Source organism: Pseudorasbora parva, chromosome 16 (assembly GCF_024679245.1).
Source record: "Pseudorasbora parva isolate DD20220531a chromosome 16, ASM2467924v1, whole genome shotgun sequence".
NCBI lineage: Eukaryota > Metazoa > Chordata > Actinopteri > Cypriniformes > Gobionidae > Pseudorasbora > Pseudorasbora parva.
In genome coordinates, this window is record NC_090187.1 from 17,867,331 (window position 1) to 17,891,426 (window position 24,096).

The window sequence follows — 24,096 nt, forward strand, 5'->3', positions numbered from 1 at the left end:
TAAAGTTGTAAAGTGTAAAGCAACTAAGAGAGCAGGTGAACAGAACTTAAAGAGTGGTCATAGTAAAAAAAAAAAAAAAAATATTGATATGGAATTTTCATCTGATTCTGTGAAAGAAATTTTTAGCCCCTTTTTCATTTTATTGGTGACCTTCTAAGAAAGGTAAAATAAGTTTAGTTAAAACTCAAAATGGGCTTATGTGCTGTGTATGTAATGATAGATTCCCTTAGGGAATGTGTATAGTTTATGCAAGTTTATTTGAGGTTGCTTCTGAGCACAGTATAAAGTTGGCTTAGGTGAATCTTGTGTGCTCTGTGTTAGCGAGAGTGAGCTAAAATGTGTGTTCATGCATTTGTAAATATTAGTGGCATCATATAATGTAGGAAACCACTCTATGTGTGCAATGAAGCTTCAAAGCGGTGTATAATTTGGTTCAAGCAGTGAAGTGTACAGAGAAAGAATGGCATTTAGCAGTGTGTATGTTTGTGTGACAGTTTTGTTCCTCAGCACGTTGATCTCTTCACAGCTCCTTCAGACCTGCCATCTCATCCGCAGCACCTCAGACCTGCCTGTGCTAACCAGTGAAGGAGACATCATGATCGGTGCCCTATTTTCTCTACACGATACTGTGCTGGAATCTCCTCAGTCTTTTACTGCAGAGCCACATCCTATGCAGTGCTCAGGGTTAGTCAGTCTTGTCATAAAATATTACAATGCTGCATTTTTGTTGAATATTTTGAAATTGTATGCTGTTTTCTTTTTTCCCCTTTGCTTTTTAATGAAATTTCAGACTAGCATGATCACTTATTAAGTAAACTGTTGAGCAGTTTTACAATATTTAACCATTTATTGTAGAAATGATATGAACATAAAAATATGCAATTTTGTTGATCATTTAATGCTCTTTGTCCCAAAAAGGTTTAATTTCCGAACCTTTAGATGGATGCAGACAATGATTTTTGCAATAGAGGAGATCAACAGAGATAAACAACTCCTAGCCAACCTAACTCTGGGTTATAAGATTTATGATTCATGTAGTACCCATTTCCATGCCCTTCGCACAGCCTTTGCCCTAATGAATGGGAATGAAGACGATGCAGGCAAACCAGATTGCCGAGGCAGGGTGCCTGTTGTCATTGGTGATGGAGGATCCACATTATCCCTAGTGGTTGCACGCTTTCTGGGTGTTTTTCATGTTCCACAGGTGAGTTGTGCATTTTAATGCTCTAACAGAGGTACATTGGTGTTTTTCAGTCATGTACAGTTATACTATGCTCTCTGATCTCCTCTCCTCTCCCTAGGTAAGCTATTTCTCAAGCTGTGCATGTCTCAGTAATAAACTAGAGTTTCCTGCATTTCTAAGGACTATGCCCAGTGACTATTTCCAAGTGGATGCTCTTGCACAGCTGGTGCAACACTTTGGTTGGAGCTGGTTAGGCACATTTGCAGGGGATGATGCTTATGGCCGTGGTGGTGCTCAAATTTTTAATGATGAGGTGACCAAACTAGGAGCATGTATTGCTTTTCATGAAATAATCCCTAAAAACCATGACAAAACAGAGATGGCCAGGATTGTAAAGAGGATCATTGATTCAGGAACCCGTGTTGTGCTGGTCTTTGCTCTAGAGCAAGATGCAAGAGCTCTTTTTTGGGAGGCTCTTCGGCAAAACCTAACCGGTATTCAATGGTTGGCCAGCGAGGCTTGGATCACAGCAGCAGTCCTCTCCATTCCTGAATTCCACACCATCCTGCAGGGTTCCATGGGCTATGCCATCCGTAGAGTTGATATACCCAGCCTGCAGCCTTTCCTGCTACGGCTTCATCCCTCCAAATACCCGCAAGACCCATTTGTTCTGCAGTTTTGGCAGGAGATGTTTAAGTGCTCTCTAGGTACAAGCAATATAAGCTCCACTATTAGACCCCGCTGTAATGGCTCTGAAGTTCTTGCCAATACAGGTAACATCTACTCTGATGTATCTCAGCTCAGAATCTCTTATAATGTTTATAAGGCAGTGTATGCCATTGCACATGCTCTGGATTCAATGCTGCACTGTGAACCAGGCAAAGGACCTTTTGCTGGAGGATTGTGTCCCAACACCAGCAGCATACAGCCATGGCAGGTAAAATGCACAACCTTTATATTTGACTTATTTTATAAGTCTTAAAGGGATAGTTCACCCAAAAATGAAAATGTGATGTTTATCTGTTTACCCCCAGGGCATCAAAGATGTAGGTGTGCTTTTTTCTTCAGAAGAAAACAAATTAAGATTTGTAACTCCAACCGTTGATCACACCTACATCTTGGATGCCCTGGGGGTAAGCAGATAAACATCCCATTTTCATTTTTGGTTGAACTATCCCTTTAAGATAAATGTTCTTTAATTTAGATAATACATTTTAAACAAATGTTACAACTGTTCCCTATTTATATTTTACTTTTATCTTTATTTAATTCACTCTTTGTGTTTGATCCCATTACTCATACACATAAGCTCCTGAATTATTTAAAGCATATCCACTTCACTAATGAATTTGGTGAGGAGACCAAGTTTGACGGCAATGGAGATCCTGTGGCCATGTATGATCTCATAAACTGGCAGCTCATTGGCAATGGAGAGGTGCGGTACGCCACTGTGGGGAGATTTGATGAAACGATGCAGCCTAAATTAGTGATTGAAGAGAAAACCATAATCTGGAATGGAAATCAGAGACAAGTAATGCTCCAGTGTGAATATATATATTTTTTTTACATTTATTTATTCATTTATAATGTTGTTTTATTTATTTATTTTTTATTTTTTAAATTTAGTATTCAATGTTGGAAACTCACTTTCTTTTTTTTTTCTCCCTGTAGTGCTTGTATATCTCGGTACTTGTGCATACATTTATGGTGTGTATCTCTGTAGTTTGTCTTTTCTCTGAATTCCAGGTCCCTGTGTCTGCCTGCAGCACCAGCTGTCCTCCAGGCACTAGAAAGGCTACCAGGCCAAACTTTCCTCTCTGCTGCTTTGACTGCATTGTCTGTGCAGCTGGGGAGGTTAGCAATCAGACAGGTACATTCTAAATCGACTCCTGCTGATGTTTGTGTTTACTTTAGTTTTTTTTTATTAACTTTTCTACTGTACTTTGTCTTTATAGTAGAGCAACAAATATATTATACTTTCATTTATCAGATTCCTTAGAGTGTGAAAAGTGCTTGCCTGAGTTCTGGTCCAATACTAGACGAGACACCTGTATCCCGAAGCTGGTGGAGTTCCTTTCCTACAAAGATACCATGGGCATCACTTTGCTGGCATTGGCTCTGCTAGGATCCTGTTTCACACTTGCAGTCGCTCTGATATTTGCCCATAAACGCCACACACCTCTAGTTAGAGCTAACAACTCCGAGCTCAGTTTCCTCATTCTTAGCTCACTGTGGCTTTGTTTTTTGTGTGCGCTAGCCTTTATTGGGCAGCCCACATTCTGGTCTTGTGGGCTTCGCCACACTGCATTTGGTATTGCATTCTCACTCTGTCTGTCCTGCATCCTTGGGAAGACTATGGTGGTACTCATGGCTTTTAGAGCTACTCTACCTGGCACTAATGTAATGAAATTGTTCGGCCCTCTACAGCAGCGTGGCATTATCCTTTTGTGCACAGCTGTGCAAATTGTGATTTGCTGCACATGGCTGAGTGTGGCACCTCCGATCCCACGTAAACTTATGACTCGTGAAACTGCCCGGATTATTCTTTTGTGTGATGTGGGCTCTCCATTAGCCTTCTCCCTGGTGCTGGGCTACATAGGCCTGCTTGCAGCTGTCTGCTTCCTTCTGGCCTTCTTTGCTCGAAAACTCCCAGATAATTTCAATGAGGCTAAATTCATTACTTTCAGCATGCTGATCTTCTGTGCTGTGTGGATTGCATTTGTGCCGGCCTATGTCAGCTCACCGGGGAAATACACTGTGGCTGTAGAGATTTTTGCCATTCTGGCCTCCAGTTATGGTCTGCTGCTCTGCATCTTTACTCCAAAATGTTACATTATTTTGCTTAAACCTGAGAAAAACACAAAGAGATATTTAATGTCCAAATCCAATTCAGAAAGGAAATATTGAAATGCTTATTGATTAAAAGTTTTGTTTATATTACAATGAAATGTGTTCTTGGTTTCCACCTGACCCTCAATAAAGTGTTTTTAGATTGTTTGTTTTTTGTTTTGTGATTTCATAACTGTTTCATCAAATAAACAATGTTTATATAAATATGAATGTTTATCACAAATAAAGTTTATTTTATCAAAATCTAATTCCCCCAGCATTCATTATAAACCTTCAAAACATTTTAAAATTAGTATTCATATTTGAAGACAAAGTCAAAATCTTTCTCTATTTACCCTATACTCGACATGTAAAACCCCATCGTCGTTTACCCTCTGTCATTATCCATCTGTCCTCAATACAGAAAGAAAACCATTTTATTTCCCCCTGTGCATAAAAAGCCCATGTGCCATAATAAAAAAGCCAAACATGTAATCATCCATTCTCTTTCAATCATTAAACACTGTAATAACTGCACTAATTATTTTATTCACTTTTTGCAATCAAGTTAATCATATTTACATTTGCTTCATCATGAGGGGAAAAGAGCGGAAAGTAGAGGAAATATACACTACAGTCTGGGAACTGGAAACAATGTGAATCCAGAGCCGAACAGCCCTATACGCAAGCAGTAGGGCCCCGCAATTTACTCAAGGCCCCGCCTCCCCCTCGTGTCAAAGCGCGTCAATCAATGTTGTAAACAATGATGATAAAATTAAGCGGAATTCTGGCCATTAAAAGAGGGGAAAAACATCATGAGAGTGAATTGCGTGAACAGCAATCAGGTAAACTTGTGTTCTCTCCTCTCCAAGTTTGATGTCAGCATATAACAGTAGCCTAAAGTTAAGTTGATGTGCATCTCTCTTCTGTTTGCTAAGATGCAGGCTATGCATCTCTTGGTCTGTCTAGCTAGCTAATGCCAGCCGCTTTCAGGGCTGTGTTCTGTGTCGTTGTGCCTGAGAAATAAAATTATCTATGTTGTTTTTTGTTTCGTTTTTGATAAACGACAAAGGGCAGCGGTGTTTACTGCAGCTCAGAAAAGATCCGCGTCACGCATTTGAACTTGCGTTATATGCGCGTGCAGGAAATTAAACGTGCATTTTCCAGCAGAAATATCTGTGTGGATACCAGACCGACAGAACAATATATGGGCGTGATGGTCCTCCTCCTCATCATAAGTGCACATAGGCAGTGAAAGCATATCTAGTCTTAAGCCCCGTTTCCACCACAGGAACTTTACCCAGGAACTAGGAACTTTGGGTGGTACTTTGTGTGTTTAGACCGCAGGAACCAGGGTCTAAATGAAGTTCCGGGTAAATATTTCCCCCTCCAAACGGCCCTGCTCGCGAGGTAGTACTTTTTCAAAGTTCAGGAACTTTCGAGGGCGGGACTTGGGCGCTGAACATGCTGATTGGTTGAGCTCACGCAGCATTTTAGTTCAACGGGCATTTTTAAAAGTCTTTTGCGAGGTTTGGTCTACGTTCAGTAAATATCAGTCTTGTTCTCTGTCTGGTAGCGCGCGGTTGTCTCAGCCATCTCACGTTCAATGTCCGTAATAGCTGACAATAATATACATTGTCATTTTAAATCTAGCTTTACAAGCTTTCTGAATATGCTGCATGCTGCTGAATCTACATATTCGTGCTCTTTAATGTCGTTGTTAATTACCTCGTAAACCTATACATAACCAGCAAAAGCAGCACAGCTTGAATCTCTTCCATACTCGTTATTAATTTTTTTTCACCATGTAAACGACCTGACCGATTACTTTTAAGTGTGTGTCCTTACATGACGTGACGGCGCGCGCCGTGCTCATGTTGACAAGAGAGGAAAGTAAATTTTTCTGAGGGGTAAACTTTTTATTTCGTGAGTTATGAAGATAATGTTGGAGTAATGACACAGCCCCGGGCAGTTTTTACTTCAACTGCGCCTGACAGAAGATTTTTTTTCTGAGATGATTATTACACTTTACAACAAATAGCTATAAATAATACTGTATTAGTCCTGGTGGCCGTTAAGAGTTGCTATGGCTACAGTTAACACATTCAGCTGCTGGAGAAAACAGCGGCGACATTTTGATGCGGCAGACAAACTGCATGTGACAAAATGATTGCGATTGAAAGTCATCACATGTAAACACCAGATCGGTTTAAATAACGTCTCATGTAAACGTCCACTAAATCTTTCAATCGGTACACTTAAAAATGATTACTGTCCTTCACTGATTTGGAGGAGCAGTCGCGCGCAGTCCTACATCACCGGACTAATTTGCCTAATCTTCTCGGAACTTTATCGCGGTCGAAACGCAGACAGCTGCAGGTCTAGGGGGGAGAAAAGTTCCTGTAAAAAAGTTCCTGGTACAAATTGTTCCGGGTAATTTTGGTGGAAACGGGGCTTTAGTCAATGTTTAGTTAAAACTCTTTAACTACTGCACAAATTATGCAAGATGGAAAGCAATGTATTGACAATTTGACATTGATTGACTATTGATTTATAGGCTATATTGATTTTAAAATGTTTATATTAATTAGCTGGACATACTGGTCAATATGGATGCACATCCCTCAGTAAATCATAACCATAAATATTGCTTTAACATGCATTATATAAAACACAGTAGCATGCTATGACAAGCAATTTTAGCTGTTATTCATTCACAATTTATGCATTTTTAATATCAATGATTAAATGTTCACTATTTACAATGTGAATTCTTGATATTAGGTGTGGAATTTTTTACTAGTAACACTATCTTATTGATATCAGGGATTACGTGTTCTTTTGTACAAAAGTGAATTATTGATATCAACAATGATGTATGTCATCACTCACAGAGATTATTAATATCTGAATCACTAGTTCACTAGTTAAACATTACAAGAGCCAAGCCATAGTATACATTGTATTTTATATTTTAAAATGTATAAAAGGAAATCTGAGGGATCCAGTTTGAATGGGTCTGATGCTGCTTATAACATGTGTTATCTATAATTTGCAGGTGCTATGCTTAAGTTTGTAAGTATAGGAGATGCTGGATCATCTGCCAGTAAAAGCACAGACCTAGATGATCCACATCCAGCCTTAGCCAGTACTAGCACAGACCCAGTACAGCCTTATACATGGAAGTATGATCATATTAGTCCAGTTCTGTCAACACTGCACTGGCTCCCTATTAAACATCGCATACATTTTAAAATCTTGCTTATTACTTACAAAGCACTAAATAGTTTAGCTCCCCGGTACTTAAGCGAGCTCTTAACGCATTATACCCCATCACGTCGATTGCGGTCTCAAAACTCTGGCCAGTTGATAATACCTAGAATATCTAAATCAACTGCAGGCGGTCGATCATTTTCCTATTTAGCTCCTAAATTGTGGAATAGTCTTCCTAGCATTGTTCGGGAAGCAGACACACTCTGTCAGTTTAAATCTAGACTAAAAACACATCTCTTTACTATGGCATACACATAGAACATTATTAACTTTCATTATTCAATTCAATTGACTGATTGTTAGGCTGCATTAACTAGGTCAGCTGGAACCGGGAACACTTCCCATAACACCTGATGTACTCGTTACATCATAAAAAGAGTGACATCTACGCTAATGTTAGTCTCTCTGTTTATCCTGAGGTTTATCCCGGATCTGGGCCCTGTCCGGATCGGATGGTGGACCTGCCTGGACATGACCAACGCATCCTGGAGTGTCTGCTGAGCCGTGTCAAATGGTGTCTCCTCCGAATTTGCCTCACTGGCACGACATGCTCAAAACCCGTCTTCGGCGCAATAATTCCGATCTTTCATGTATTCATACTCTTGTGTAATCGACGCCCCATCCTAAATAAATCTGTCTCTTCCGTGATACCCTGAAAATTTTGAATAATCCGATCTAATATGATTTCCGACCTGTAAGGTTGCCAGAATAATAATCTTACACGGTGTGTTAATAGGCCAGAGGAGAACTGGCACCCCGACTGAGTCTGGTTTCTCCCAAGGTTTATTTTTCTCCATCATGCCCCGATGGAGTTTTGGTTCCTTGCCACTGTCGCCTTTGGCTTGGCTTGCTCAGTTGGGGACACTAAAAATATGATTAAAGTTATTCAACTTATTATACAAATAAAATATATGAATTAGGTCTTATTTAATTCTATAAACTATAATACTGATCTGCCAACATTGTCGCTATATGATAAATTAAAATAAGCTGATAACATCACTGTTTTCTCCAGTACGACTGTACAGCCAAATCTAATTTTGTCGCAATATTATCATGTTTGACACTGTGAAGCGGCTTTGACACAATCGTGATTGTAAAAGCGCTATATAAATAAATAAAGTTGATTGATTATTCACCAACAGTCAGGGTCAACAGACTCACGGGTCAGTTAGGAGGGCCCCTTAGCAGAATTTTGCTTAGGGCCCCAGGGAGGTCAGGATCGGCTCTGGTCATTGGATCATTCTCATTTTATCTTCTTACTCCACAGTCATCATCGAGATCTTTAAGATCTTCAGACAAGGCTCTTTTATCCATCCCATGCTCTCATCTTAAAACTAATGGAGACAGAGATTGTTTTCTGCTGCTGCCCCGTCTCTGGAATCAATTGCCCCTGCCCCTGGACATCCGCGTTGCACCTTCCACGACTAGGTTTAAAGCAAAACTGAAAACCTATCTTTTTACCTGGCATTTTAATAGTATTATTTTTCTGTCTGACTGTTTGTTTTATTTATTTATTTATTGTTTCATGGTTTTTATTTTTTTATTATATATTTACAGCTTTAGTCTGTATATTTTCTTTACGCTGTACAGCACTTTGGATAGCTTTGCTATGTTTAAATGTGCTATATAAATACAATTTACGTACTCACTTACTTACTAACTAATAGAGCGTATTTTTTGGAGCCTATTTGAACAGATTAGAGAATTCACACCGCATGCAGAGGTGGCGCGGTGCGGCGGAGGAGCAGAGCAGAAGCATCCTCTACCTGAGTCTCTCAGAGCAGTACATAACAGATTATTTTGCAAACAATGAATCCATTAGCACAGTTAATGTGTCTCTGTCAAGGAGATCCATTGCAGACTTTGTCGAGGAATTTATTGGATTTCCTTATATTGAAATTGCATTGCAATTGAGTGGCTCTGCATTTACTGTGGGTGTTGTGGAGGAGGAACACTGAATTCCTGCAGTACCAGTCAGTCCAGAGTCTAGTCCAGTCCTAATCTCTGTCCAGAGCCCAGTGACATCTCCAGTTCATGTCCAGAGCCCAGTGATGTCCTCTGTCTCTGTCCAGAACCCAGAGATGACCACCATCCAGAGATGGCTCAAGGCACTGACCAGTCTCCAGAGATTGCTCCAGCCCCTGACCAGCATCCAGAGATGACACCAGCCCGTGACCAGCGTTCAGAGAGGGCTCCAGTCTGGTCTTCAAGACCATCTGCACTGCTGTGGTGGTCGTCTATTATGCCCTGGGTGTCTTCAAGACCATCTGTGCTGCTTTGTTGGTTGTCTGCTCCACCATGGGCTTCAAGACCGCCTGCACTGCTGTGGTGGTCATCTGCTCTGCCATGAGCTTCAAGACTGTCTGCGCTGCTGTGACAGTGGTCGTCTGCTCTGCCATGAGGTAACAAGCAAAGATTCTCAACTGAAGAAAAATAACGCTGCCTGCCAAAACGCTCTCCAGCGCTCCCAGCAAGGCGTTTTCAGCAGAGCGCCTAGCGTTTTAAGCTGGTTAAAACGCTTTGGTGGACACACGGCCTAAGCGCTTATGCGCATCCCGGGGGCAGAGTGATGTGCTTAAAGCAACACATAGTCAGAGTTGCAGCGCTAGTGTGCATTGCAGAGTTCGCTGCACAAAGAGAAGAGATGTTGAGCGCTTAAATCCTAATCTATAATGTATATCAGTCCAACAGTTTACTAATCATTTGTTTCTTCACAGTTTTAAATTTCAGTTATTGTGCGTATGATGTTAATTATAGTCCTTGCATTGTCAGCACACGATACAACATTGTTCAGAAACAGCTATAAACTCAAATCCACAGCCCTTTATTTACAGATAAAGTATTATAATGAGAATATATGATCTTGGAGAGTTTTTACCTGCTGACTGACGTAACCGAATGTGATGTGCAGTTTGAATGCTGAACGGAGATGATGATTGACAGCTGCAGCGGAGGGAAGACGAGTTTCTGTCAACTTTAATTTAACAATAGAAATAATATATTAATATAATATCCTTGTCCCGCACATTCAGCTATGAAATGGCTTTAGACGACTTTGTAGCATCAAATCATAATATAAGAGTGATTGCTGCAGGATCATGTGACAAGATATATTTCTGATTATCACAGAAATAATAAATCTGAGCAATTGTCTGCCTGTCTGAGTTTTGTCAACAGACGAAGACGGCCATCTCGTAATTCTCTATGCAGGAAAAACCCTGTATAACAATATAAACCAACAGTACCTAACCTGCAGCGATCTTACAGGAACTTTGCCGAACTCTGGTCTCAGGGCGAACTGTTGCAGTGGCAGATACCCCAGACATTAAAAGATGCGCATCCAGAAGAAACACGGTTCACCCGCGCTCATTGGTGCTCAGTGTTCTGATTTACTTAGCTCATATTTACTGTTTGGTGGAAACATTCCATAATTTCTGTTGGTGAAATTATAATCAGTCTTGGTCTTCATCTCCGTCTCTTTCTGTCGCGTCTGTTGTCATCGTCTCCTGTCTTTCCGGGGCAGTACACTCAAATTGGATGTTATATACTACTAACAGAGGAACTCACTAGGAAGAGATATCCTTAGAAGGTAGAGAAACATGTCCTATGTTTAAAATAGAGCATATACTTAATGCCTACATGTGTTGCACAATCCACTTTCCTTAACTCCTTACTTGGCAAAGATCATATTATACGGCCCGCGTTTGATATTGTTTACATTGAACGCTTATTTACAATAACACTTTGTCAAGTAATAAGGTCAGTCAGTGCATTGTTTGAAAGATACGATACTGCAGAGTTATCTCTGTATAAGAATTATACAATCGAGATACATTTTTAACAGTTTTTCTGTCATTCTGTAGAACGTACACAGCAAAAAACATGTTGGGAGATTTATCACCACGGGTGTTAAAATTATCACTTTCCGGGTGAACATACAGGTCCATCTTTGCTAGTGTTAAAACAACACTGACGGAAGTGTTTGTTATACAAACACTGTGTTAGTGTTTCTTTTTAGTCACTCAAGGTGTTGAGAAATGTATTACTCATAAGTGTACATTTAACACTTTATGGTGATTAATCTCACACACCCAGTGTATTTAATGTTTATTTAATGTAAATACTTAAATACTAAAATTGCACTGTGAATGAAATTTAAAACAATTTATATATATTATTTTATTTTTCCCCCCAAAAAATCAAGTGACTACAAATTGTAATATATCAATTCCATTACATTTATGTATTTGGCAGACACTTTTATCCAATGTGACTTACCATTTTCAATACCATTTTTAATAAAAAAAAACATTTTTGTCAGTTCTTGCTTTCGCCGGGAATCGCTACAGTAAAGCCTTTGTTGTCACACATACAATTGAATAAAACAATTTCTTGTTATACTCCAATGCTATAACATCTTACCATGATAAATCTCTACTGCGTTTCAAACAAGATTAAACAAAGAAACATTCCTCAAGTAATGTTTTAATTGAAAATACAAAAATTCAACATTGTATATATTAAATCAACCTTAATGTTAAAAAACTGTCTGGTTTGTAATTCATTCTGATAAAAAATACTATTCCTTTATAAATTAATACATTTACATTTGGCAGATGATTTTCTTCAAAGCGACTTACACTGCATTCAATGTACGCATTTTTACATTTTGTCAGTTCTTGCTTTCCCAATTCATCGATCCCACGATCTTGGCGTTGATAGCGCTCCTCAAAATGATCCAAACACATAGTATCGTTTCTGTTAAAGAGACAAATTTGGTTAAAACAAACACATTAAAAAAATCTAAGATATAAAGTTTCAAACATCTTCAATCAACAAGCAGAGATACTTACATAGCCTGTCTTCCTTTCAGGATCGTTTAGGTTTGTAGAGTAAAAATGCCAAGGGCATACATAGATTGTGGCCTTAAGTGGTTTCCTTCTGCAATAATAAACAATATTCCATGAAACAAAAATCCTCCAAAGCAGAAAGCAAACTAAAAGACTCAAAATAATCAGGTCACTTTGTGTTTTACTTCAGGTTATTTTTATACCAACACATAGCAAGAAAACGTTATATTCAAAACATGAGCACTACTGTTACATATTTACAATACTACAACTAGAAAAGGCTAGAACTAAGTTGTACAGAAAAAATTGCGCATGGAAGGGCACTAATGCATGTCTGCTCAACTAATACAAAATAAGACGAAAAATGTCAAATAGTACGAGTGTGCAATGTTGTGGAATGTATACGCCAAAACTCATTTCGGCGTGCATATGATACGCACTTTATGCCGTATATATGAGACGCTCTCTTGGGTAGGTTTAGGGTAGTGGGGTGGGGGGTATGATACATAAATTCCGTATCATATGCACGCAAAAAACAGCGTATCATATGCACGCCAAAATGAGTTTTGGCGTATACATTCCACGACATTGCACACTCATACTCGATCTTGAGTTTCTATATATTGACTGAAGCAGTTCATGAAGAAAAGCGTGTCCTACGATGTTTTCGACATTTTGGAGCGCTGTACAGAATGGTCGGCGTATGTTATCAAAGTACCACAAGAAGATTGCTAGAACACACAGAGCATTTCACTCGCAAAATGTTGCAGGCCGATCAGTATGCGCAGCGCCGACAATGATGGACCGTGCTATCCGTGGGTGCTCGGCTAGGGATCGAGCCCCGGCGTCACACAAGAAAAAAAAATTAAGAGCAATTAATTAATTCGATTAACGTCTGCTTTCTCATTTGAATGACATTTCAAAACACCAGAATTAACTCGTAGTTACGGGGTGAAAGACGTTATGCCAAATGAGAAGAAATAACTATCCAAGTCCAGTGAGTTAAAAAATGACACATGTTAATGCTGCTAACGTTACATTATTACAAAATTAGTACGACGAAATTAAGTCACTTACGTAAATCTCATCCTCCATTAACGAATTTAGTGTGTTAGTGGGGGTTATTCAGTTATGTTAAACTGAATGGCGGATCAAAAGCGCGCTAAATTTAAACTGAGGTAAAAAAAAAAAAAAAAAAAACGCTAACAGTTAAGTCAACCACATCGGCTACGTTACTCATTATACAAGCTCATTAATAAATCACAAGTTGATAAGATAATAATACTATACTATACCTTGTCCTTGTAACCGTTGTGTGTGCAGGGAAATCCAAAAAGATGGAGAGACCGAAGGATGAGCTGGGAAATTTAAAATGCAGATGTTGATTGTTAACACCCAAAGGAAACACTGTGCTTTATCACCCAAAGGAAACACTGTGCTTTATCACAAAACAAGTGATAAAGCATATAATATTTGTAAATTAACACCAGATTTTATCACTAGATGCCCAACACCAGGTTTTTATCCCTCAGTAATTTGCTGTGTAAACAATGTGATCCAAGAACAAAGGGGGGGATCTTACCTTTTTGTGCTGTGGAAATGTAATATTTGGCAGAATAATTGTGACATTGACCTTTTTCCCAAGGGAAGAGATCAGTATACGATATCCAGAGTAAACGTGTGTCCAAAATCAAGAAAACTGGTAAAAAAAAAGCTATAAACCTCTGTTGTTTACATCTAGAAATCTGCTAATCACGAGGGGGCTGTCCTGTTTATTCGATGAACTATCCGCATCTAGCGCATTATTCAATGAAATGTGATGCATCGATGTATTAAGTAGAGTGTCTGGAATCGAATGAGATCAGCCCAGAAGATATCTGATGGAAACTAGCCACGCAATTTTAGAAAAGATTGAAAGATGACAGGCTATTCTGGTGACGCATGATTATGCACAGGCAAATAATTATTATTATTATTATTATTCGTTCAAGGTTTTTGCCACTTTTGGGGCCCTTCCCATGCTCGAAAACTCTTGAAACTTTGCACATGCATCAGAATGCGCGGCCATCAGGGCCGGGCTGAGGCAGGTACCCGGGCGTGGCAGGGGGGCTCGACAGCGCCCCCTAAAGTGAGGTCTGAAAACGTGGTCTATAATTAAATCAAACTTGCACGTAGATGTATGAAACTCGGTACACATTTAGAGCTCATCAGGCCGAACAACTTTCTAAGTTATGCATCAGCCAAAAAGGAAGTGAGCTATTATGGGTTGTTCGGAAAACGCATGCTCTGGAATTTAACATACTCCTCCAATTTTTTGCCTAGGCTTGGATTTTTTCCTAATTCTAATAAAATTTCCCTATCTGGGAACTCGAGCTGCGTCGAAATGGTGTGAGAACGCCTCTGCGTGATTGCGTCGTGAAGCGCGTGAAGAACCAGTCCAATCAGGAGATAGAACTTTATAGGCGGGTGACGTCATCGACTGGAAACTATAAAGCATCCGCGAACACGAACAGATCTGAACAGCAAGCGATCTGTGTGAATCTGTCTGTCTATTTGGTGTTTTTGTCTGTCTATCGAGAGAATTGTTCCACCTTTGTTAAATATATCAAGATATATTGTAACATAAAAGAAAAAAAGGAGATTATGGCGAGTGAACAGCATTTCACAAAGTTTGTTCATCCCTGCCCGTGTTACATTATGGGTGGGGATACACACTCATTGTGTGTGGCCTGTTTGGGAGCGCAGCATGCTCAGGCAGCCCTCGAGGGGGCTGCTTGCGAGCACTGCGAGCGGCTTCCGTTAAGAACGCTGCGCTCCCGCCGGGCACTCTTCGAGGAGGGCGCTTCGGCTCGTGTTCCCCGCGGCTTGGGTCCCGCTGCTGCCGAGGCAGAGCGGCGGCTTCAGTCGTGGGGTTCACAGATGGAACTTACAGAGGGATTTCAGACAGGCCCAGCCTTATCTCAGCCCTCACCTGTACCGTCCAGTGCCTCGTCTCGGGGTTTGGAAGCCCGCCCTGCGGTTTCTTCCTCCCCGGGCGGGGCACTGGTGCTCCAACTATCCAGCTCTGAGGAGGTGGATGTTGAGAGCATCGCGACTGAAGACTCACCACTTCAGTCACCCGCTGGCAAGGAGCTCGTTCAGGTGCTCACGAGAGCAGTGGCCAGGTTAAATATTGACTGGCCGGCAGAAAGATCTGAATCCCATCGAAGACAAAGTAAATTAGATGAGCGATTCCTGCCCTCTCGTGCAGCAGAGCCTCAACGTTGGGGCCTGCTGTTCTTCCTCGACCTGCACACTGAGGTATCTAGGTAGTGGAAGAAACCGGCCTCCTATAGAGTGTTTAGCCCTCAGACATCTACATACAGCAACATCGTAGGGCTAAAACAGTATGGTTATGGGGCGATGCCGAAGGTTGAAGAGACGCTTGCGAGCCATCTCTCGCCTTCAGCGGCATCGTCCCTTAAGGCCCCGACTTTACCCACCAAGCCGCTTAAAACAACTCCGGCGCTGGTAGGTAAAGCGTACTCTGTGGCAGGTCAGGCCGTGGCGTGTCTGCATACTATGGTGATCATGCAGGCATACCAGGCTGACCTGCTAAGGGACATGGATGGTAGAGATGAGGTGGGGGAGATGTCATTAATGAGTTAAGACAGTCTGCCGATCTTGCTCTCTGGGTCACCAAGGAGACGACCAGGTGTGTGGGCCGTTCTATGGCAGCCCTGGTGGCCACGGAGAGACCTCTCTGGTTGAACCCCACCGAAATCAAGGAGAGGAAGAAGAGCATTCTCCTCGAAGGGCCACTGTCCCCTGCAGGCCTCTTCGGTGACGCTGTACAATCTGTCTCAGAGGGGTTCCAGGAGTCCAGAAAACAGGCAGCGGTGCTGAAACAATTCCTCCCTCTCCAGGTCCAGGTCCCAGGGGCAGCTGCAGCTCAGCAGCCCAAGGAAAAGCCGAGTACGAGCTCCTCCCACAGGGCGCAGCAGAAGAAGAGCGTCGCCACCCGCACTCCTCCACAGAGAGATTGGGAGGCAGGGCGGTGCTCGCAGACGAGGCCTTCGAGGGGTAGGGCTGATCGGAGGACAGTCCTTATCGCCAAGAAGGCCTCGTCAAAGCGATCCTGATGCCAGATGCGTCAGGACGCTAAGGGTGATCCCCTCCGCAGGAAGACGGTGCTTCCCTCAGCACACGGTACCCGACTGCGCCCCTGCATTGCGGTGGGGTTGGCAGTGCGGCCCCCTGAGGGCACCGCAGGAAGACGGGTACCGTGTGCTGAGGTAAGCACCGTCTTCCTGCGGTGCCCTCAGGGGGCCGCACTGCCAACCCCACCGCAATGCAGGGGCGCAGTCGGTCCCCGCTGGCCACCCAAGGGTGGTCCGCTCCCTCTTCGGGGGGCTTCGGAGCAGTCGAGTCAGGTGTTCCCTGTCGGTTCGCCACTTCAGGGCACTGCACTTGCTGCTCAAAGCACGCCAGAGGCCAGCCTCAAGAGGCTGGTTCCCTTAGTAGATTTTCTAGACGAGTGGAAACGTCTATCGAATATATCTTGTTCGGTCCTGCAGATAGTAGAAAGGGGGTATGCGATTCAGTTCAGAAGGCGGCCACCTCCTTTCAGCGGTGTCTTACCCACAGAGGTGGGCCTGGAGCAGGCTGTGGTTAAGACACAAGAAGTAGAGACTCTTCTGCAAAAGGGGGCTATAGAAAGGGTTCCTCCTCCCAGCAGGGAGTCGGGGTTTTACAGCCGCTACTTCATTGTACCAAAGAAGGATGGAGGGTTGCGACCGATACTAGATCTGCGTCTCTTAAATCGCTCTGTAGCAAAGCTCAAGTTCAAGATGCTTACACTCAGACAGATTGTGTCACAGATCAGATCCGAGGATTGGTTTGTGTCCATAGATCTCAAAGATGGGTATTTCCATGTCTCCATCCTTCCACATCACAGGAAGTTTCTGAGGTTTCCCTTCGGGGGAGAAACATACCAATATCGAGTACTTCCCTTCGGTCTAGCACTATCACCCTGCACCTTCACGAAGTGTGTGGATGCAGCTCTGGCGCCGTTGCGTCTGCAGGGCATCCGCATACTCAATTACATCGACGATTGATCTTGGCTTAGTTAGAGCAGATGGCGGTTCAGCATCAAGATGCTGTTCTCGCGCACATGTCGAGGTTGGGGTTGAGATTAAACGCAAAGAAAAGTAATAATAATAATAATAATAATATATTTTATTTGTAAAGCCCTTTTCATAGTTAAAAACAATCCCAAAGTGCTACACATAAAACAAATAAAACAAAATTTCTGTAAAAAAAAAAAGATAAAAAAGAAATGAATTAGCAAAAAGTAAAAAATGCTTGTTTAAAAAGAAAGGTTTTTAGTTCTTTCTTAAAAGAGTCTATGGCTTGAGGAGCCCTTAGGTTTTCTGGAAGGGAATTCCAAAGACGCGGTGCGGCTGAGCAGAAGGCTCGATCCCCCATAGTGCGGAGCTTAGTTGTGGATGGTTGAAGAAGGGCTTTATTTCCAGAACGGAGGTTGCGTGAAGAGTTTTGTGTTGCGACGAGTAGTTCCTTTAAGTAGGGGGAGCGTTTCCGTGGATGCATTGATGGGTAAGTAAGATGATTTTATAATTAATCCTGTATGAAACAGGGAGCCAGTGGAGCGAGTGAAGGATGGGTGTGATATGGTCATATTTTCTTATCCTCATTAGGATCCTGGCAGCACTGTTCTGAATGTATTGTAATTTTTGTAGACTTTTGCCAGGAATCCCAAAAAAGAGAGCGTTGCTGTAGTCCAGCCTGGATGATATAAAAGCATGGAGTTGAAGTTTTTCAGCATCTGACAGACCAAGTGTGGGACGGAGTTTAGCAATGTTCCTGAGATGATAGAAGGAGATCTTACACAGATGTTGTATGTGGGCTTCAAATGTGAGTTGAGCATCAAATCTTACTCCCAGGTTAGTGACTGTCGATGAAATTGAAATGTTTTGACAGAGAAGGTGATGTGCGTTATAGGTGATGACTGGACCTGGTGTGGTGTACCCACTAAAATAGCTTCTGTTTTGGAGCTATTTAGCTTTAGGAAGTTTGCCTTCATCCATGCCTCAATATCCTCAAGACAGGAGCTCAGAGATGACAGAGTGGCTGTAGATGAAGTGAGGTTGTTTTTTATATATATCTGAGTGTCATCGGCATAGCAATGAAATTATATTCCATGCCTGTTGATTATGTGGCCAAGGGGAAGAGTATAAATGGTGAACAAAATCGGGCCGAGGACCGACCCTTGCGGGACACCACAAGTGACTGCATGCGTCTGAGACTTTACACCTCCCAAGGAAACATACTCTGTTCTTCCAGACAGGTATGACTGGAACCAGCTCAAAGCAGTGTCAGAGAGTCCGATAGAATGATGGAGACGCTGAAGGAGGATATTGTGATCAACTGTGTCAAAAGCAGCAGATAAATCCAGTAAAATGAGCAGCGATGGTGTGCCGGTATCAGCTGCCATCAACAGGTCATTTGTGACCCTAATCAGGGCTGTTTCAGAACTATGAGCGGAATGGAAACCGGACTGAAATTTTTCAAAAAGGGAGTTTAAATTTAGATGATCCTGAAGATGGGCAGCAACAACTTTTTCTAGAACTTTGGACAAGAATGGAAGGTTGGAAATAGGCCTGTAGTTTGCAAGAACTTCGGGGTCTGAAGTGGGGTTTTTCAGAAGGGGTTTGATGACAGCAGTTTTAAGAGCAGATAGAACATGACCAGTATGTAGAGAATGGTTGATGATTTTAGTTATTAAGGGACTAAGAGAGCTGATGTGTGTTTTCACCAAAGCTGTGGGTAAAGGGTCCAGCATACAGGTGGAAGCTTTCATCCTGCTGATGATGTCCTCAACTTGTTGCTTAGAGATTTCAGGAAAACAACAGAGAGGCTGGAAGGTCCCAGGCTGTGGGTCGGCAGTAGGGACAGATAGAGCAGCAGTGCTGGAAAGGAGAGAGCGAATGGTCTCAACTTTTTTTCCTAAAGAAGGTGATGAAGCTGTTGCATTTCTCTTCTGATGTGTCATTGTGTGAAGTAGTTTGTGGCTTGATGAGATGATTTATTGTAAAAGTGTGCTTTCTCCGGCTCAGAGGACCACTTTTCTAGGCGTGAGATGGGATTCGGTAATTATGCGGGCGCAATTTCACATACACATAGCATCGATCCTAGTAGCAGTGAAAGAACTGAAGCTAGACCGGCCTGTCACTGTAAAGCAGTCCCAGAAACTGTTAGGCCTCATGGCAGCTGCGTCCAACGTGATACCTTTTGGCCTATTGAATATGAGGCCGTTGCAGTAGTGGCTCAGAAACAAGGGGTTCTCCCCAAGGGGGAATCCACTCCGCACGATCAAAGCTTCACGCTAATGACAGATGCTTCTCTCACAGGATGGGGGGCGACCATGAGTGGTCGCTCGTCCCAAGGTCTGTGGCAGGATCATCAGCGGCTATGGCACATAAATCGGCTAGAGATGCTGGCTGTGTTTCTTGCTTTGAAACATTTTCTGCCCGACCTCAGGGGCCACCATGTGTTGGTCAGATCAGACAACACATTGGTGGTCGCCTATATAAACCATCAGGGGGTCTGAGGTCTTGCCCCTTGTACAAGCTGGCACGTCAGATCCTCCTGTGGGCCCAAGGGAAACTGCGCTCAATCAGGGCAGTTTATATCCCAGGGGTTTTAAATCAGGAAGCAGACATCCTGTCGAGGCAGGGGCCAAGGCCCGGGGAATGGAGACTCCACCCGAGGTGGTGGAGCTCCTGTGGTTGAGATACGGGAAAGCAGAAGTAGATCTGTTTGCTTCGGCAGAGAATTCCCACTGTCCTCAGTGGTTTTCTCTGTCACATCAACGTCGTGAGGGGCTGGACGCCATGGTACAGGAGTGGCCGAGGCTACCTCTGTACAAGTTCCCCCCGATTGCTCTGCTTCCGGGAGTTCTGGAGAGGGTGCGCCGGGACGGAGTCCGTGTGCTATTAGTGGCTCTGTGCTGGCTGACCAGAGTTTGGTTTTCGGACCTGATATCTCTCCTGGAAGGCTCTCCCATGGAGATTCCGACCAGGAGGGATGTTATAGAAACTGTGGGCCTGGCCTCTGAGGGGGCTAGGCTCTTAGATGAGGGTCTCTCGACTGAGGTCGTGGAGACCATCCTTTACTCCAGAGCTCCATCCACGAGGAAGTTGTATGCACTAAAATGGAGATTGTTCTCAGTATGGTGCAGAGAACGCCAGTTGGACCCAGTTAACTGCCTGGTTAGTACAGTGGTGGAGTTCCTGCAGGCAAGGTTCTCAGCAGGGTTGACCCCCTCCACAATAAAGGTTTACGTGGCGGCCTTAGCTGCTTTCCACACTCCTTTGGGCGGAGTTTGAGGTTGAGGCCAGTGGTACACTCGAGGGTCCTGACCTGGGATTTGGCCATTGTTCTCCAGGGCCTATCTGTTGCCCCCTTTGAACCCATTGAAGAAGTGTCAGACAAGTTCCTGACACTCAAGACTCTCTTTTTGCTGGCTATTTAATCCCTAAAAAGATTTGGGACATTCAGTCCCTGTCGGTAGGTCCCTCATGTCTAGAGTTTGCACCTGGCATGGTGAAGGCTTTTCTTCACCCCAGACCAGGTTATATCCCTAAGGTTCCTACGAGCCCTAGGGGTCCTATCACTATGCAAGCCTTCTGTCCTCCTCCTTTCGTGACGTCTGACCATGAAAGATTAAATCTGCTCTGCACGGTTAGGGCACTTGATACTTATGTCCACAGAGCTGCGCTGTGGAGAAACACTGATCAGTTGTTTGTCTGTTTCGGAGCCCCAAAAAGGGGGGCTCCAGTATCTAAGCAGAGAATGAGCAAGTGGCTGGTCGAGGCCATCTCGCTTGCTTATGAGGCGGCCGGACAGCCGTCTCCCTTGGCGGTCCGGGCGCACTCTACTAGGGGTATGGCTGCTTCTAAAGCACTTTTGTCGGGGTCTTCCCTCCAAGACATATGTAATGCGGCAGGGTGGTCCTCGCCGCTGACCTTTGTGAGATTCTACGAACTGGACATAGCATTTACAGTTGGGGCACAGGTGTTGTCGTAGTCGTGTGCGCTACGGTTTCACACATATGAGCACTTGGTCCTATGGCGATGTGGGTATAAGCGTTCTCACAGCGTTTCGTCGCAGCTTGAGTTCCCAGATAGGGAATGTCTCGGTTACGTATGTAACCCTAGTTCCCTGAGGGGAAGGAGAAGCTGCGTCGCCCGGCCATACTCCCGGCATGCCCGTGATCACTTACTTCAGGCTGTTTCAGAAGCTAGTTTCTGTTTGTGTTCGCGGATGCTTTATAGTTTCCGGTGTTAGGGGTTAACAGCTTATGACCCAGGACCAGTAGTGAAGAAATGAAGACAGAGTCAGGATTCCAATTAATTAAAAGAAAAATTTACTTAAGAATAGTTTGCAGTTTCAAAAGCAGAAGCCAGCTTCAAGTCTCACAAGGAGTTCGTAGGCCGCGCTCCCTCTCTCACCGTCTCGTTGCCTCGCCCTATCGTACATACAATTGTCCCAACAGTTATACCATTTTCAAGGTCTTATCCACGTCATTACTGCAATGTGGATGGTTCTGATTGGCTCAGAGACAATGCACAGTCATGGTAAATTTCCACTCGAGTCAGTTAATCTGATGCACGTTTCCACTGACGTGTCACTTGTTGATGCTTTCACCCCAGAATCAGGCCCGTAGTGACCTTCCAGATCTGGAGCAGGCGCCAGCTTGCCCAGAACAACAATTCCACCCATCTCTTAGGGTGCCCATTGAACACCATTCTGATCTGTAACATAGAATATTGCGCACATACACAGATACACAGTCTCTCCAAGGTTGGAGCTGTTTAAGCTCCAGTTCTAACTAGTTCTTACCAAAACATACTGATAACATGTGCTTTCTTTTAGTGAGAGGGACACACAATAGTACAGGCAATATTCATCTTGAGTCTTTAGTGTTGCAGTAAAAGGAAATATAAAAGGAATAAAACATAATAAATTAAATGAAAGAAAAATCCATATTTCATCTCTGGAAGCCGGGCTAAGTGAGTAAACGCTGTTACTGCACTCCTGACATGTTAGGGGTGTGTGATACCTCAAATCTAAACACATGACCTTGTTGCCAGTGTTTAGTGACACATCACACATCTCTAGGCCAGACCCTCAGTCACTCCTCAGAGACCAAATACACACTTTAGAAAACAAGAAACTAAAACAAAATCATAACTGGATAGAATCATTATAATAATACAGGATAAATATTGATTAAAGTTTTGATTATGAAGTTAATTAGGATATAAATATATACAGGTATATTGAAGCGGCAGTGGATTTTCACCGGTCAATGACGTCACCCGCCTATGACGTTCTATCTCCTGATTGGACTGGTTCTACACACGCTTCACGACGCAATCACGCAGTGGCGTTCTCACAGCGTTTCGACGCAGCGTCTCATTCCCCTCAGGGAACTAGGGTTACATACGTAACCGAGACGTTCTTCACGCACCTAACTCAGAAAGTCTTAAAAAAATCCTGGCTGGCTGTGTTCTGTTTTGTGTTCGACGCAGCGTCTCATTCCCCTCAGGGAACTAGGGTTACATACGTAACCGAGACGTTCTTCACGCACCTAACTCAGAAAGTCTTAAAAAAATCCTGGCTGGCTGTGTTCTGTTTTGTGAACAGATGCTGTCCAGATACTTGATGATGGCTTCCCTCCAGTCAAGTCCTGAGGTGTTTTGGAGTTGTACAGGGTTGTGGTAGATGGCCCCGATCCAGAAGATTGATTTAAGGGTCTTGTCATTGTAGGGGCAGGTGACCGCAAAATGGCAGAATTGTAAAAAATAATTAAAAATCAATGCCGTTTTAGGCAATCATAGTGATTTTTGCTAAATAATCAATTTCTTTGTTGGGTCTACAGTTAGGTTTAGTAAGGTTTCAGACAGAGAGATGAAGAACAGGATAAAGTTAAAATGCAGGGTTTAATAATAATACAACAGGCAAAATCACAGACAGTATTAGCAACCCATTTACAAACGAGACAGGACCAACACTGAGGCTGCGTCTGATGGTCAGTTTGTGTGTAAATGTCTGTTTTTTACCAATATTTTCCACTTCTGATGTCATTTCTAGTGAGAACCCTTGTGAAAAAAAAGTGCACTTTAGTGTACTTTTATAAAGTGTACTTATTACACAGATAATATACTTATACTAAATACACTTAATTGTGCAATTAAATGCAATGTTTTCGGTGTACTTAACACACATTATATGTAATTGATTTCAAATTTATCACATATTAAGTTGAAATAAAATACAATAAGCTGCAATTAAGAGTGATTTTTTGGAACAACTTAAGTGGTACTTAAATACAACTTTATATGTACTTTCATAATCACTTCTAGTGTATTAAAATTGTAATTAAAGTGCACTGCTCAATGTACTGACAAGCAATTAATGTGAACTAAAACATACTTTAATGTCAGCTAAATATACACTTAAGTGTGAATTAAATGCAATGTTTCCGGTGTACTTAACACACATTATATGTAATTGATTTCAAATTTATCACATATTAAGTTGAAATAAAATACAATAAGTTGCAATTAAGAGTGATTTTTTGGAACAACTTAAGTGGTACTTAAATACAACTTTATATGTACTTTCATAATCACTTCTAGTGCATTAAAATTGTAATTAAAGTGCACTGCTCAATGTACTGACATCCATTCTACTGTCTTAAAAACAAGCAATTAATATGAACTAAAATATACCTTAACGTAATTTACATGTACACTCTAATATAATGAAATATACATTCATAATTACATTTTTCAAATAATACAGCTGCAATTTCGTATAATAAACACATCCAAATTTAAATCCTCTACATTTATTGACAAAACGATCTGTAAAACAAATATACAAAAAAAC

The 24,096-nt window shown here is 42.4% G+C and overlaps 1 protein-coding gene across 1 annotated transcript; it reads left to right on the top strand.

Moving 5' to 3' along the window:
* Nucleotides 1-460: 460 nt before the first annotated feature.
* On the top strand, nt 461-4,090 carry LOC137043235 (extracellular calcium-sensing receptor-like). The gene is made up of 6 exons (XM_067419424.1): nt 461-684; nt 919-1,204; nt 1,302-2,120; nt 2,493-2,714; nt 2,930-3,053; nt 3,174-4,090. Exons 1-6 carry the CDS (start codon nt 461-463, stop codon nt 4,088-4,090), a joined length of 2,592 nt encoding a protein of 863 aa, XP_067275525.1.
* The last annotated feature ends 20,006 nt before the right edge of the window (nt 4,091-24,096 follow it).